The following is a 17,404-nucleotide window of genomic DNA, read 5'->3' as shown; positions in this document are numbered from 1 at the left end:
CTATAACAAACCTATTTTATGATATATTTCAGTATCATGCAGCAAAGATTTATGAAATCATTGCTAATAAACAGCACACGTAAAGGAAATATGACTTAATAATCTAATGGTTAATGATTAATTATTCATAATTATTTTTTTTCTTAATAATCGCATAAACAATTACCCGGAAAGATATGCATTTTTTCATTGTTAGTAACAAGTAACTAAGGAAGTGCTATTTAATTTTTACTTTCCTCGTCTACTTTACAAAAATTCTAGAATATCATTCAATCACAAAGATGATAAATTTTGCATAACTATATAATTACGCAACTACAAAGTCCTTAAATAATTTACAATGGACCATAAACATATAATATTAATAAATCACCATGCTGAGTGGAGCGCTTTTAAAGCACGAAAACGTTCCGTTGCGCCGATTTTGTGCTTCTGTGCTTCTTTTTAAGGTAATAAGGTCTTGTATCCTGCATCATGCATTCATATTCATCTATTTTCCTTAAATACTATAATTTTGTATAATTTTCTTTCGTGCAAAACTAACTATAACAGGGAAGCACTTATTACGATTATATGTATATTTTTCAATAAATTGTTTTCCTTAGTAATTGTTAGATGATAGTAAAATGACAGTAACAAAATTCATACAGCGGAATATTAACAAACTGATCAACTGAGACTTATAATATACAAAATTCAAAAATTGAAAATACCTTTTCAACTTTATATGAACACATGATTATGCAATGTATATTTCATCGATCATTTTGCTCTGACATTTACAATATGCAATTGTTTACAGCTGCACCCTGTATATACTTAAACTGCTCCGCCCATAAAATAGAAAATTTATTTTAACTCCATTTATGCCTTCGTATCAACATTCACTTACTTAAGAGTTTATTGAAATGCAGGAAAAAATGCTGGATTTACTTGTTGCTGTTTTTGCTGTTGAGGTTGAATCATTGGTGATGCATATCCCATTGTTGGTGTTGCTAAAATAATTATATTTTCTTTGTCATATAATAACTACTTTTACACAATTTACAATACAATATATTGTATATTGCATGATGTAAAATTCAATTAATCGAAGTTGGAATATTAAACAAAATAAGGACACAATAGAAACCTTTTCTTGTTCATCTAAATTGTAAAATTAAAATATTCTGTTTTACTAAATAGAAAAATTCAGTTTTGTTTTTTTATTTTGATGTGTAGTAATTTAATGCAATTAGTTTTTAACAAAACACTTTTTATGATACAAATTTTCTTTTCTAACATGATGTTTCCTTGAACTAGGAGCAGTGGAATATCGTGAAAAATTAAAATTATCAAAAAAAAATTCTTACAAAAATTATTTGGTATAAAGAGAGATATTATATGGAACTATATGTTTTTATTTATACGAGCGTATAGCTCATTCCGTAACAAATTCATTGACCTGTAATAAAATGACCTTAAATGTTTACATTGCTTTCAAATAGGATAATGGTATGATTCAAATGACCTTGGCTATGTTAGGTCCTCAAGGTTATTTGAAATCATATTATCACGCATCATTGAATTGATCTTGACATTAATTATAATATCACAGTGATAAAAATAGTACCAATGACTTTGAAATGTTGAAAGTGTTCTCAAGGTAAATTTTTTTACCAATCATAACCTTTGTCCCTTTAGACTAAATATTTTCCTTCTCTGACATTTTTTTGTACCACCTAGAAGTACGAAGATATTTAAAGTATTCATGTACTAACATGTCTATACTCAAGATCATTTGAAGTTCATCTTATTGTAGTCTAATGAATTTATTAAGGTCATTTCCACTATGTCACCTACAAAAATAACATTTATACTGTATAGTGTCCTTCTTTATATCAAATAATTTTTGTTAAGAATATTCTTTTATAACTTTAAACCCACGCGACATATTCCAACGTTTCGAATTCAAAGAAACACAATGTAAATTGAATTTTGAAGAGTTTATTGTACTATTACAGAATTTTAAATATTATATTAGATATCAGTATTATTTGTACCATACCAAGTTAAAAAGCTATAGTTTATGATTCACTTACATGTAAGTTTAATTTGATGTTGTGGACTATTGCTTGCCATTTGATTCATTGTTGGTGCAGGTCCCATTTGTTTAGCTTTACTTCCCATTATATTGTCAAGATCTATATTCAATCCTGAAGATGCCCATGTAGAACCAACTTGTGTAGATGTATTGCTTGACATTTGATTTTTGGAATTGGTAGATGTAGGAGTTAGAAGATTTGTAACAGATGGTAATCCAATTGTTCCTAAATGTGACATTTCCTTTAGTTTTAATAACACACGTTTCTCTTCAGTACTTTATTATATTTTTGCATCTACATTACATTAACTAATTAAATGGCAAAAAGGTTAAATGTTTAGAAGTTAATAATTTTTTATTTAATATATGATATTATACTGACTTATTACAATCGCTTGAAAAAATAAATTATCTAAATTTTATAAACCGCATTATGTACCATAAATTATACTTTTTAGTCGACATTTAAACTTTTATTCGTGTATGACAAATAATGAATCAAAATACAACATTCACTGTACTATTTTATTTTACTTTATTTCATTCATATCTTAAATGGCATGCAAAAATGCACTATCAAATTCTAGAGTGAACTATACGAATAGTTCAACAATATTCGTCTCATTGTTTTGAAAATACTAGAATGCATTCACGAAAATCTTATCCAATTTCTTTTAATAATTAACTTTTATATATAGAACTTATAATAGAATTGATCAAAGATACCACTCTAGCACCTAAACTTCTGCATTCTTTGTCATGATCACCACTAATTACATTTTGAGACAAATCTAAAAGCCATAGTCTTATTTCAATAATAGTTACAAATAATTCATTTATGATTGCATTTGTTGATACTGAAATAAGTACAGCTGCAACACTTTCTATTACTGCTACTCTAACTTTTGCTTGATCATGATATCGCAGGGACCATGATAATTCCAAGATTTCTTTTCCCATTTTTGGAGCTAATAAACAATTTTGTGCTGCTACCATTACTGTAGATAAAGTTTTGAGAAATCGAATTAATAAGATGTTTTCTTGATCCAAGAAAATCTGCAATCCACTATTTAAACAAGTTCCCTGTTTACCGAAATTATACAAGAGTGGATAGAAAAACGAGAATGCAACATTTGCAAATTTATTTTCAAATGTTTTGGAAGATTTTGTACTATGTGTATATCTTTTTGTATTTAATTCAATTCTTTTATCAACAATTTCTCGCCAATCCACAATTTGAGTTTCTGCCCTTTCAAATTCTTCAAAATCATCATTGTAAAGTACATTATACTGCTGACTTTTTTCAGTATTAATAAAAAGTGATACTTTGTTTGACATTTCGTTTTTTCTTGGCTTTTGCTTTGTGGTGTTGATTGTATTCTGTTTATTTTGATTAACTGGAATACTTGATAATTTTCTTGCCGATTCTGCCAAAACATCTAGAAACAGTAATCGCTGACTTATAGAATATTTATTAACTTCTGTATAAAATTGTTGACATAAAAATGCAGCGCATTCTTTGGGATACACAGTTACTATAGCTACACAAGATTTAAATATTAATACGTCAAAATTTTGTACATAACAAGTTTCTTTAAGTGTGATAAGAAGTTCCAATAATTCAATACTAAAAGATACATCATCGCTTGGTAACTGCGATAATATTAATTCTTCACAAACTTCTAATGATTCTGAAAAGATATCTGGATTTGTTGAATTTTTTTCATTTATTAAATTATCACGTAGATCTCGTAAATAGGCTGGACGTAATTTTTCAATACTTTTCGTATCGTGAGACATATCGTATGGCACTAAATCATCATCACTATCCAATTCTGAATCATTTTCAATGTTGCTCTTGATTGATGCATTATTTTTTGACATTGTTACATGTGTCGTTACTGATTCTTTCAAAATTATTTTCGTAGAAGTTTCTGCACATTTATTACTATCTTTTATTTCTATTGTTTTTTTAGGTATACAGCTACATTCCACACCCAGCTCGTATAGTTTTTTATCACCTAATGTGTCAAATTCAATATCATCCAAAATTAAATCATTTTCTACAGTATGTTCCATTATTTTTGAATTTTCTGTTAATGTATCTAATTCTTTTAAAGACTGAACTAAATCTGTTACATCAGTTGGCATATTGCTATATTCAAAAGAAAGCTTTGGCGCGTCATCTGATGCAGATAATTCATTAGTGAAAATTTCACCAATGCACATTCCTATTGCTCTTAAAATAATATGTGAACATTCAAGATGAACTGATATACCAGAAAACAACAATCTTTGGATACTATCCTTTTCATCTCTACTTAAGTAATTTGTTGATTTCTTCATACACATAATTATTAATTTCGAAATGTATTTATGTTGATCCACTGAAGTATGATTCAAAGCACTTCTATCGCCCCAAACATCAAGAAGTTTCATTAATAATTCAACCAGAATATGATTTTTATTTAAAAATTGCGATAAATACGAGCTCAGATTCATTACTAAATTTTCGTCATTATAGTAACGCATTAAAGGAATTTTCGTTGTTAATGTGTATTTCCAATTTGAATTTGATAACACGTCGCCAAAAATTCGATAAATTCCAAATTTTACATTGCTATGTTTTAAAAATAACACAGCTATTGGTTCTATACTTGGTGTATCTAATGTTTTTAGTATATCTTGTACTAAAGCTTGTATATTATATTTATTTTGAAAACACCATTCCGCTAAAATATGTGTCAAGGGCAACAAATTTTCTGGTTTTGTAGAAATTATCAATTTACTGATTAAAACTGAAAGTGGTTTTATCTCTGAATAGACACCATAATACAATCCAGTATTTATAAACGATATTGCACGGGCAATATGAAATATTATAATCTTAAAATACATTTGAGGAAGAAAAGTATCAAATGTTTTATCTTTCAGTTTATTAGCTATACGATTCGGTAATGAAATTAAAATTTGTACTGTATTTCGCCATATCTGATCCATCTCTTCTTCTTGTCTTACATTTTGAGTTTTACATTTGCATACATTTATTATTGCAGAAAACAAAGAATCACTTTTCATTAATAATTCAAAAATTATTGAAATAGTAAACATCTTTTTCTCATCTTCAGTTTGTTTTAAAGCAAAATTTAATGCTGATAAAGATTCAGCAAAGATCGATAAAGTAGCGCCGTCAACAATGATTAAACGTTTAACTATTGGATCTAATGTATTTTCTTGCAATGGCCAATTAGGATCAAATTTTTCGATAATTTCTTCTAAAATTCTTCCATGTAACATAAAATCAATTTCAGGATCAGAATCAAGCATAGTATGTTTTTGTGGTGTATACGAGCCTGGTAAGAATTTTATATAATCAGAAATATACGACTTTAGTTTTTTCAAACTGTTATGGCTTTTGATAGGACCCATACAACATAATTCTCCCAAAAGTCGATGTGCAGCATGTTTTGAAAGATTTTCAGCTGAAGTGATGAAGCTTTCTTCTATCTTGTATGCTGCAAGGAAAGTCTCTTTTGGGGATATTATATTATCTTTAAATGCATCCTCAAGATTAAATATGGCATGCATAAAATTTTGTAATAAAAATTTATATGCTTTTTCCAAATAAAAATATAGTATAAATAATTTTGAACTAATAAGCAATACAAGACAAGTGTAATAAAAATTCTTTTTTTATAATATTAAATGCATTTTAAATCCTTTTATGATTTAGTAATACAGAAATGTATTTACAAAGAAACAATGTTTTTTTTTTTAATATAACCAGAATAAATCTATAGAATATTGAAAAAATTTAGATGTTTTTGTTATTTTTGACAAAGCTTTTTTCAAAATTAATCCACAATTAATCATAAACTATTTGTTAAATCGAAAAATGTTTTAGACACAAATTACTGAATTTTTAATTTATAATTTAAAGAAACAAATTTTATTTTTAATAACTGAAATTGATGGGGTACAAAGTTGCTAAAGGACTAATTTTTGTATTTTGATGTTATTTTAGATTTTCAAATTCAATAATTAGTTTGAAATTAATTATAAAGAGACTATTTCAGGCAATGAACTTTGAAAAAATGTTTCATCCTTTTAAACGGCTTAACAGCAGAAACAAACAAATAAATGTTTGCGATTATTTAATGTTTTTGATGTACTGTAATTTTTAGAACAAAAATTTTGCTTTCGGAATGTGCTCTTGTTTATACGATCACAATCTCTAATTATATTAGAATGTAATAAATATTTCTTAGATACTATTAATTTGATCGATTAAGTATTGCTAAATCATAAAATTATAATTGCATTAATATAACTGAATATAATATGCTTACCTCCATGGCTAATCATAGGTGGTGAACTCATGTTCATGAAAAGATTGGAGTTGTCTGTGGTGTTCGTTTGCCTATCAATAGAACTAGTAGTTACAGAATTTAAAGTACCTAAATCTGATAAAAGATCTGTAGTCGTAGGTGCTAAAAAAGAATAGTTTTATATTAAAATCCATATACTTTTTGATCGTGAATAACAATTTAATACAAACTAATAGTTATCCATAATGTACCTGCATTGTTATTCAGTGTTTGTTGATTACTGAGCACTTGTGGTTGTAAAGTATCAAACAGATTACTATTCACATTAGAATTTTGTGGAAGTGCGTTTCCAGAAGTTATAGGTGCAAAAGAAGGTGTGCTTATTGACTGGGTATTCATAAACATTGTATTATTCGCATTGCCAGTTACAGGACTATTAATATTTGGTATTGTTGCTCCTATCAAATTTATTTGTGTTTGTGGCAATTGCGATTGCACCGGAGAATTAGATATTGTTACAGAAGCATTAAAAGCAGATGTAAAATCTGCAAATTCATCGTTACTGTCTTTCGTTTTCACAGTAGGACTGCCAAATGCACTAGTAAAATCTCCAAAGTCTACGTTTGCATTTGGACTTTGTACAGTAGGTTGAGTATTTGCCCTTGGATTAAAATCATCGTCATCATCAACTGATTTGGTATTATTCTCATTTTGAGAATCAAAGATATCATTTAGAATGTCATTTTTACTTTTTTGTTTGATAGGTAAAGTCAAAGAGTTATTTTGTGATCCAGATATACCATTCTGTAAATTTAATATCATTTAGAATCTTCAATTTGTACTATTATAATTAATGCTCGTCAATTATAATTACTACATCAATAACGCTAACTACAATCTTTAATAATTAATCCCTCCGACCGTGCACATTCATATCGCGTATCTCCACACGCAGCCGATACTATGCAACCTGAAACTGACCGGCATAGATTTGAATATAACGCGTTAAATGAATCATAGTTTTCGAATACGGTTTCTTCTATCATTATATATACATAATAAAATAATGAATAATTCGAATTGCTAGCATTTTAGTTTGAATATAAAACTTTTATCAAGACTTCAAATAAACAAATCGTTTCCTGACTGACTGACTTCGGATAGCGGTAACATTTGAAACCTTTTTCGAGCGAAAGAAAATTCCCCCGAAAGCATTAGATATGAAAGTGAAAAATCAAAGGATTTGCTTTATCCTCTCTTAACCCTTTCGCTACTACGGGCGACTATAGTTGCTCTGCATAAAATGCCACTGATGTACTACGGGCGACTACAGTCGCGCTTCATAAAATGCAATTGACATACGACAGGCGACTTTAGCCGCCCTGCATAAGATACCGCGTATTGCATATATGACCAGCGATTGAAGTTATTTCACATCGAGTATCTTTTCCTGGAATGTAACATCAGTATTTTGTTTTTATCATTTAAGTTTGCTTTTTCAATAAACACCGTCAAACCAACTCGGGTTGCAGTGAAGCGTAAACGCGGCCGCTGACGATCTTACTTGAGCACCGTGCACATTTTTGGCGCGGCGGTCCGTTCAGCGGGAGTACCGCGGCGGAGAACCCGCCCGTAGCGAAAGGGTTAATATTTAAAAAAGATAAAATAAGAAAATGTATCTAATAAATACATGAACTTAATGTACAACATGTTTAAATGTTACAATGAAATAATTTTCATTCAAAATATGTTTCATACGTTGGTAAAAATCGCAAATTTGTTAAGGTCGAATCAAAATATACGGTGTATGTCCATCGGCCGCATGTAATGAATCGTGTCGACATACGGTATATGTTCATCGGGTCGGAGAGGTTAATATTTCTTTGCTTACATTAGATTGTTCTTTTCCATAATTTGCAGCTGCCCCTAAATCTACTTTCTTAATAGTTCGTGGCATTCGTGCCGGCGAAGCATTTGTGGAAGTTGTTGACACAGAAGTAATTTTACTAACACGATCTGTATTATCCATTGTATCTCTATATTCTCTACCTCCCCTTTTTGGACTTGGATGAACATCATTATCTGAGTCCTCTCTTTCACCATCGTCACTATCACAAACAAGCAAAAAATAAATAATGCTAAAGATATTTAAGTAATGTTTAAAGAATATATTTATGTTAATATCTACCTGTTATTTGTATCTTCAAAACGTTTTCCTCGATTTTCTCGATCCCAATCATTGTAAGCATTTATACTACTTTTACCCCATTTTGGACTGTCTGTCCACCTATCTCCACCACCAAATCGCATACCCATTGCTTCACTGGATAAACCTACATATTTGTCCTTATTTTTTTTAGCTTTTTTTCTCTCTTCTCGTAACTTGTCATCATCCTGAATGAAGTCAATTAATTCTCTAACTTTATGCCTAATGTTTATCCCTTGCTCTTTTCCAAATTCGTCTGTGCAAGTATAATTTTCCAAAGATCTAAGATCATAAATGTGTTCTCTAGATGATGTAACCACTCGCTCGGAACCATTGCGAACTAGATAATGTAAAAGTAAGAGTGACTGGAAAAAAAAAACAAATAATTATTAGAAAATAGAAAAAGTGAATTTTCCAATACAATTGTATTTTATATAATAACTCTCATCAATGCTGAGTGAAAATAACTATTAGACAGGGTGTCCTGTAGTAGGTGGGATCCAATCCACTTCAGAAATAGATTCTACACAAAAAAACAATAACAAAAGTTCATATAAACATGTGTCACAAACTATTTGATCCCATTTTCAAATTGTAGTAAGTTTCTTCTTGAACACATTGAACCTATTTACCTTCACAATAGGTGTTCAAAATGACCTCCTTGTATCTAAACATAAGCATGAAGATATTCTGCCATTGGCTGTCCTACTCTCTCTATTTATCAAGGTATTATTTATAATAATAAGCCCATGGTCAAGGTTCATATCTGCCACTTGTTGACTAGACAAGTTCCTGTTTTCACACACCATGTATTTTAATAATCTGACATCTAGTACTCTAATGTTCGCAGGAAGTATTTACAGAATTAAAATACTAGATTGAATATCAGATACTAGGCTCTGTTTATAAATGGTTGAGTGGAATTAGTTAAATTATCCTCATTTTTCGAAAAAATTATTCCAACACAGATCTGACTATAGCTTGAAAATAGGGTCAAATAGGGCACGTGTTTATATGAACTCTTATTATTGTTTTCTAGTGTAGAATTCATCTCTGAAGTGAATCCTACATGCTACGGGACCCCTATATATGTATATGTGTATGTGTATATAATATTTATAATTGTTGGGCTTAAATAAAAAATGCAGTAATAATGATTGAAGAAGGTTTATTCACTTGATTGCAACAGATGAGCTAAGGCACGTGCTAGCATACTTAACAAAAGGGACGCTCGACCTCTACCGGAAAAAACCCTGGTGACACCGGAAGCACCAGATGACGTGCAGGTTATAAGCTACTATTTCACAATAACTATTAAGAAAATCGGCAGATTGCATTCGAACTCTGCATAATGCATGAATTCCTTTCTTTATTATTATAGATAAACACAAATTTTAGATTATTTTCGACGTTTCGACCTATTCTTTCCGGATTCGGATCAGAAAAAAAATTAAACACTAAAAGTTAGAGTGACATGCGATGTTAGTGCAGAGTACGACATTTATTCTAAATTTAATTAATTATGATTAAATAAATGATAAATTTATAATAATACAAAATGAAAAATAACGTGTTATTTCATTATTATAGGACAAGAAAATATCTTATTATCCATTAAATAAATGCAATTAGGATACGAATACTAAAAGTATCGGTCAAGCGATTATCAGCTTTAAATTTCAAACTTAATCGTTATACAAAAATCTATTAACTCCTTAGGTACGAAATCTGTACATTGTAATTATATAAAAAATTATTTTTATATAATGTTGTTCAAATGTCCCATTAAAGACACAATTTTTTAACTAACGCATTCGTTTATCAAACGATCGAACTAAATGTGACCATAATGAAAATAACCGTACCTTGTATATCCGACGCCAATTCCGTTTTTCTTGCAACATCCTTTTCCATAACATGGACATTACCTCGGGAAATTGCTCGTATGTGAATGTAGCCTGAGCCAGTTCTTGCATCATTGCCCCTGAAGAAATACATACGGTACAATTAATTTTACCATATGTCGAACTTCGAAAAGAGGTAACATTACACAGAGTCAGTAGTTACTATTGCAAATATATACAAAGGAATCTTATATAAGAAAACTTAACAATTGTTTAAACAATAAACAATCAATAAGTATACCAATATAATATTTATCGCGCAAAAGTTACGCCGACTATAATTACAGAATAAAATTTCTGAATAACATTTTCGGAACATTGAATTTCAAATATTACCAATTTAAATAAAATCTAAAATAAAACTCTGATGTCGAGTATTGGTCGTAACATCAATAAAATTTATTTATGTATAAGTTTTTCAATAATATTTTTAATATAAATAAAGATTTTAATGTACAGGATGAAGTATAAAAAGGTTTATAACATTGCAAAAAATCATGTTAATATAATAATAAGATGTAATTAACATATACATAATTATTTCCTTCAAGATACAAGTAAAAGATATATGTAGTAATATACATGTTGAAATATTAAGATTTATACATATGTACCTGTAGGGCCCCAAGCATCATCGTTTGTTGCTTCTCGAACGTTTGCCTCAGTTTCTGTGTAATTCATTACCACATTGGTTCTGTAAAATCAACATTCATTTTTTCAATAAATTATAACACCTTTTTTAATATTTTTAAACACCATAAAACAGCATATGCGTTGATGCTATTAATTCCGATGTAGAATTACTTTCACTGTGTTCATGTATATGTATACTACGAACACCTGTTAATTGCGCAATAATTTTACGCCTCTAGTTGCACGTAATAATTTTCTGTTTTTAGTTTCCAGTAGCATATGTACTGTTTCAAGAAACTCCAAAATCGTTTGTAAATACTGTCTTTATAAAATGACATCTGTAAAAGCATTATTGTAATACAAAAAAAATTCATTGCTTCTATATTTATTTAATATTCCTACGTATAGAAATCATTACAAACATTAAATTGCATCTAACAAGGGCATTCTAGTGATATTACGATCACCGATTTCGAAATTTGTGAATAAATCGAATAAAAAATTCTACATTTTCTAAGTATAATAGTTAATATCTATCAATCTGCGAAGAATACAAAATTAAATGTATAAGAAGAAAAAGTATACTATAATTGACTTCGATTTTCTAGTTCAAACAGCAATATACAGGGTGCTCGGCCACCCCTGGAAAAAATTTTAATGGGGGACACTAGAGGCCAAAATAAGATGAAAATCAAGAATACCAATTTGTTGATGGACGCTTCGTTAAAAAGTTATTAACGTTTAAAGCTCCGCCCGTACTGAATTTTTTCCCCGAAAATGCGCAAGATTTCGGGGGTATGTCTATTTACCAAAAATGATTGTAATTCACCCCCGCAACCGAAAATAATTTTTCCAGAACGATTTGAAATTTTTGAGTTAATTTCTTAATAACTTTTTAATGAAGCCTCCGTCAACAAATTGATATTTTTGATTTTCGTCTTATTTTGGCCTCTAGAATCTCCCATTAAAATTTTTTCCAGAGGTGGTCAAACAATCTGTATATCGATTTAAACAAAAGGTATGAAAAATACGAAACTTAAAACTGTAGCGGTCATTGTATAGCCACTACGCCCTTGCCAGAGTATGAATGGGAATGGAATGTAAGGATAGGTTTAAGCTTTCTATTTTTCCATTTTCCCTGGACCTCGTGAGAGCTTGGTCGTCCTGTTAAACACTTGGCGACCAGAGCCGTGCGAGGCGCCTGTTTTCCTTCAAGGTTTCGCCTGGGCCTCGGACCACCCCGATCCGGGCTCGGTGAGCCTCTTGACTTTTATGACTCTCTTTCACTGTAGCTAAACTTTTTCTACGCTAAGTATTTTCCAGTTTCGTTTTTCCGTCTTTCTGTCCTATCTCTTTTTCTCTCCCTTTGCTATTAGGTTAAGAGAGTGTATAATATTGAAGGGACGTTGGAAGAAAGTTCCCAGTCCGTAAAAGACGCGTTCACGGCCAGTCTGTCATAGACGCCCCAGTCTGGTAAAGACGTAGTCGCGTTTGCTAAGTCAGTTTGTTAGACTACATCGCGGAAATAAACATTTGAATAATTGTTGGGGTAGATCGTGGGATCGTTATTTGAACCCCCAGCCCCCTCAAAACTCAAATTGTTTATGCATTCTTTAATAGTACGCTGAATTCATTTATAAGTATGTATATGGAAAATTTAATTAGAATTAATAATCTGAATATTATGAAATCCCTCGTAAAATTTATATCATTCGGTGTTAAAGTAACGAACTGTTTTATATTTAGTTTACACACGAATTTGTCCATCTCTCTAGATAACTTGATCGCTGAACTAATAACATTTGACTATAAGTTAAGTAGAATTTTATTGTTGAAACACAATAATTGTCACACATAACAGTTATTTAAAAAATAACGATTGATCAACTGAAATTGTTAAACGAAGGAAAAGGTAAATTGACGGAAAAAATACACGAATGTTTTTAACTCTTATCATCAAATAAGAAGATCAAATAACGTCTTTAATGAAAGATAACGTGTAACGATAAGCGACTTTGTAATGTATTATAGGAAGGTTGATAAAATATATGGTTAAACTTTACGCATTAATTATTATCAAAATCAATATGTAAGAATTTTGAATATTATTCCATATGTATTTATTTCCCCTTGAACACTTTTGATGAGAATAACAATATAAAATAGACTCTAGATGTTACTTCCAAAAGTTTTATTACAGGAGTATCAAAATTATATTTTCCTTAAGTATATTAACAAAAACAAATATACTTTATATAATATTTTCGTTTAAAATTAAAAGTAACATCTAAACAAAATCGCATTATTTAAGATTTCATTACTTTATTTAACGTTCAACAAAATGTTTAAGGAAGAAGCATTTATACAGGGTATTCGGTAACTGGTGGTACAAGCGAAAAGGGGGTGATTCTACATGAAAAAATAAGTCTAAAATATAAAATAACAATTTTTCATGTGAGACTTTGTTTTCGAGAAAATCGGCTTTGAATTTTTGCCGACTACGCGTGCATTTTATCATGCTTGTTATAACGGATCTTGCTGTAGATCACTGTCTCGATTGAAGTTTATGTTGATAAACACTTCCAGTGTCACAGAATTGTTTATTGTACCTATCAGCTTACTTTCTTACCTTTACCGCTAAACACTATGTTGAGACCCAACACAGGTACCGTGCTTCCACGAGAAGAAGGCACAGCGTGTTTACACTCCCACTCCTGTTGCAGTCCGCTGACTCACAGGTATTGGTCGAAAACGGTGATGAAGATCGGTGACAGCCAATCAGCGGACTGCAGCAAAAGTGGAGATGTAAACACACTGTGCCTTCTTCTCGTGGAAGGATAATACTTTATATCGAGAAGGGTCGCAGAGACCGTCGCATTTTTAGACAATTAAGAATTTTTACGACCAGAACCGTCCCTATGAAACTCGCAAATTAAAAGAAAAAATGATTGTAGCCTTTCATACATTAAAACAACAGAATACGTTAGAAAACGTTCATAGAAGTTTGATTAGAATTTCCATCCTATTTCATTACATGTTTCTAATTTTCCGTTACGATAAAAACAAACTTAAACTGTAACAATACTCATCGAGACCATCATCTATAGCGAGATCCGCTATAACGAGACATGGTTAAGTGCACGCATACCCGGCGAAAATTCAAAGTCTGTGGTCCGATAGTAATATAAAATGTAACTTATTCGAGTCTAATAAACCATAGAGCGAAATTACAGAGGAAGAGATGTTTTATAAGACTGTTGTCCGATAGTAATACAACTAGCACGAGAATTCCCCGCGACCGCCAGGCGAGCGCAGTACTCGAACGGGAAGCGCCATCGTGCGGCCACATGCGCGCTACAAAGTCGATTTTCTTGAAAACAAAACTTCTCATGAAAAATTGTTATTGTATATTTTAGACTTATTTTTTCATGTAAAATCACCCTCTTCTCGCTTGTACCACCAGTTACCGAACACCCTGTATATCTCTGGAAGAAGTTCAAGAAACAATCAATGTATATCTTATTACGGAAAATATGTTTTACATACATGCTTTACAATAAAATTTATATAAACTTGTTTAAGAAAAAAATATAATCTGAGTGAAATGAACTAACAAGTGTTAAAATATGTGGTCGTTCGTGAGAACAGCACATCGGTTAAAATAACATTCGTGTCTGAAATCAGGAATCTTCACATGCACGTTCGTGGATTGCATTTGTATTCAGAAAGCACTGTTAGAGATAATAGTGTTCTTCCGCTTCTCGGTTTCCACAGATCACGAAGTATCTCATATTTCCGATCGTGAGTACAAATTAACTTGTTACCGTTCTAAACAAATAATAAACGTAAACGATAATTGCACCTTAAAGGTTACACTTTAATATTTTACGGAAAACAGATAGTAGAGAAATAATCGAAAGAATTGGGATTACCAAAAAAAACAGATAATACTGATGGTTGAGAACCACTGTTTAATTCAAAATTACCAGCGTATATGTGTATGTATATGAACATAAGAACCGGTGCTGTAACCATACCATACTTACATATACAACATGATTTTGCAGAAAAAAAGAAGAAGAAAATGTTCATTTAGACATGACATTTTGTTGCTTTCAATTTTTATGAATATTTTTCACACGAATCAACTATAATCTGCATCAAAGCGTAACTTAACAACAGGTGTGAAAATCACGCGAGAATATGTAGCATTCTTCCGAACGGCAGGCAGTGAAAAAGCGATTATTATACTAAACAATGATTACACATCATTTTTACGATAAATTTGTTCGGAAATGTTTTTATCAGCATTTGTAATATTTTACATATCACTGAAACTTATTGCGCGTTACAAACAATTAAAAAATATTGATGGATGTAATCCGGTCTTTTATTGACACATGTTTTTATTGACAAAAACTAATACTGCATCGATATAACTCATTCCTTTCTTTTAAATATGCAACACTTTCTCAATTGATAGTCTTATTTATCGTGGAGAGCAACCTGTTCGTGAACTTAGTAGGGGATAGCTTATCTGCTAATTCTAGACTTTTCTACGAGAAAATTTTTGTTTTTTCGTTCAGTCTTATTAAGAGAAAAATAAATATTTTCAATTCGAAAGTAAACTAGTTAAGAAAAAAGTAAAAAAAATTAGATTCTAGTAACGAATATAAACATAACATATTTCTATAGAAATACTATTAACAAGCAATAAAGCAGAAATACATAATACGAAAATGGTTAAGTTATATAATAAATAATGTATTATTAGAATACCTGATTTAATTTATCGAAATACTTCATGAATATTGCTTCAAATTATATATCTATTATTGTTTATATTTATAAACATTATTAGTATATAAATAAATGTAAAAAGCGTATTGAATGTTATATTAATAAAGAATACAAAAATAGCTGAAGGAACAATACAATTATACGTGTCGTCATTAACAAAAAGTATACAGAGATAATAGGTTATTTTATCTTCTTATAGTCGCATAATATTGCTTAATATTGTAAAAGGCGTTCGTTGTGATTTGACCCAGAAACTTGTACTCGATCGAATAATCGGTATTCAATAACTCGCTTTAATAGTATAATATAACAACATAATTATTCCAAAGAATTGTAAAAAAGATTCATTTGAAAATAAGTTTACAAGAACCTCGATTTTATAGTTTTGTAATAGTAAAAAAAGTAATTTTCGAATGTAGGCTTGCAGAGAGCGATTTGATCTGTTAAATAATACAAGCAAAGTCATCATTAACGAACACAGAATTTAGGGGTAAACGAAAAATCATTCAGCGCATCAAAGGAAGTAGAGTGGAATGTGTTGAAAAAAGTAAAAGCAAGGTTAGATCGCGTGTAATTGACTTAATCGTACTTACGCCTTATCCATTAATTCCCGCACTTTCCACATGTTCATCATCGTAATTTACACTTTCCACAGAATGTAATACACGTTTACCACGAGAAAACTATCGAACTTACACTGATAAATGTTCACCAGATGTTTTTGGGAGCATTTGATTTCGCGACGGCGACGGCGAACGAACGTCACCAGGCGGTGGCCATGTTATCCCTACCACGGTCTACTCAACTAATAATCGTCACAGGTGTTTTACGTCTGCCAACCTCACTTTTCGTTATCGCGTTTTCCTACGTAACACTTTTATGATCCCTCTCCAATTATTGCTCGACAACTGAATCTATAGAATCCTTTTAGCGACCAGACTAAATTAATTTCCATTTAATCGAATAAATCACTAAACACATTATCCTTAATAAATTTAACGCACCAATTAACATTAACTAGTTAATTGTTAAGTATACATTGTTTGATGCTTGTATGTATTTAGTTATTTAAAACAGGATTATCATTATTTGTAATTAGATATGTTTACGTCGCATTTGAATATATTATTTATTTGAACTGTTGCCAACTGATTATTTAAAAACTGATGACAATAGCTTGAATCGTGGGATTCATATTGTTTGAAACAAAATTTTAATCGGATAAGCTTCCGTTTTTTCAATTTATCGCAGTTCCTTTCGTTAATTTTCATATTGTATTTTTGTATTTGATCGCAAATTGTCAATATAACTAATTCGTTAACATTTTCAGAACTCAACAACAACGAAAAGAATTCTGAATTTTTCAACAATCTTCATTAATAAAAAATATCAACTAATATGTAATGTTCTCTCATGTAAGCTTGCAAAATAATACTATCATATACATGTA

General features: G+C 30.4%; 1 protein-coding gene across 2 annotated transcripts; it reads right to left on the bottom strand.

The window, feature by feature from the left end:
- Positions 1-79: 79 nt before the first annotated feature.
- LOC122403593 (clathrin interactor 1) lies at positions 80-16,822 on the bottom strand. 2 transcript variants are annotated; one of them, XM_043407197.1, is made up of 9 exons: positions 16,548-16,787; positions 11,136-11,215; positions 10,483-10,601; positions 8,600-8,982; positions 8,303-8,519; positions 6,663-7,215; positions 6,433-6,573; positions 2,082-2,309; positions 80-995 (listed from the first exon to the last, which is right to left on the bottom strand). In XM_043407197.1, exons 1-9 carry the CDS (start codon positions 16,586-16,588, stop codon positions 901-903), a joined length of 1,857 nt encoding a protein of 618 aa, XP_043263132.1. In that variant the 5' UTR covers positions 16,589-16,787; the 3' UTR covers positions 80-900. The 2 variants fall into 2 exon arrangements, with proteins under 2 accessions (XP_043263132.1, XP_043263131.1); XM_043407196.1 differs by lacking the exons at positions 80-995; positions 2,082-2,309 and adding an exon at positions 2,517-5,598 and having other exon boundaries at positions 16,548-16,822.
- Positions 16,823-17,404: the final 582 nt, after the last annotated feature.

Source organism: Colletes gigas, unplaced genomic scaffold (assembly GCF_013123115.1).
Source record: "Colletes gigas isolate AHSC1104 unplaced genomic scaffold, ASM1312311v1 Colletes_gigas_Sc00063, whole genome shotgun sequence".
NCBI classification, from domain to species: Eukaryota; Metazoa; Arthropoda; class Insecta; order Hymenoptera; family Colletidae; genus Colletes; species Colletes gigas.
Note: the sequence above shows the minus strand (reverse complement) of the source record. Positions and strands in the feature narration are given on the sequence as shown.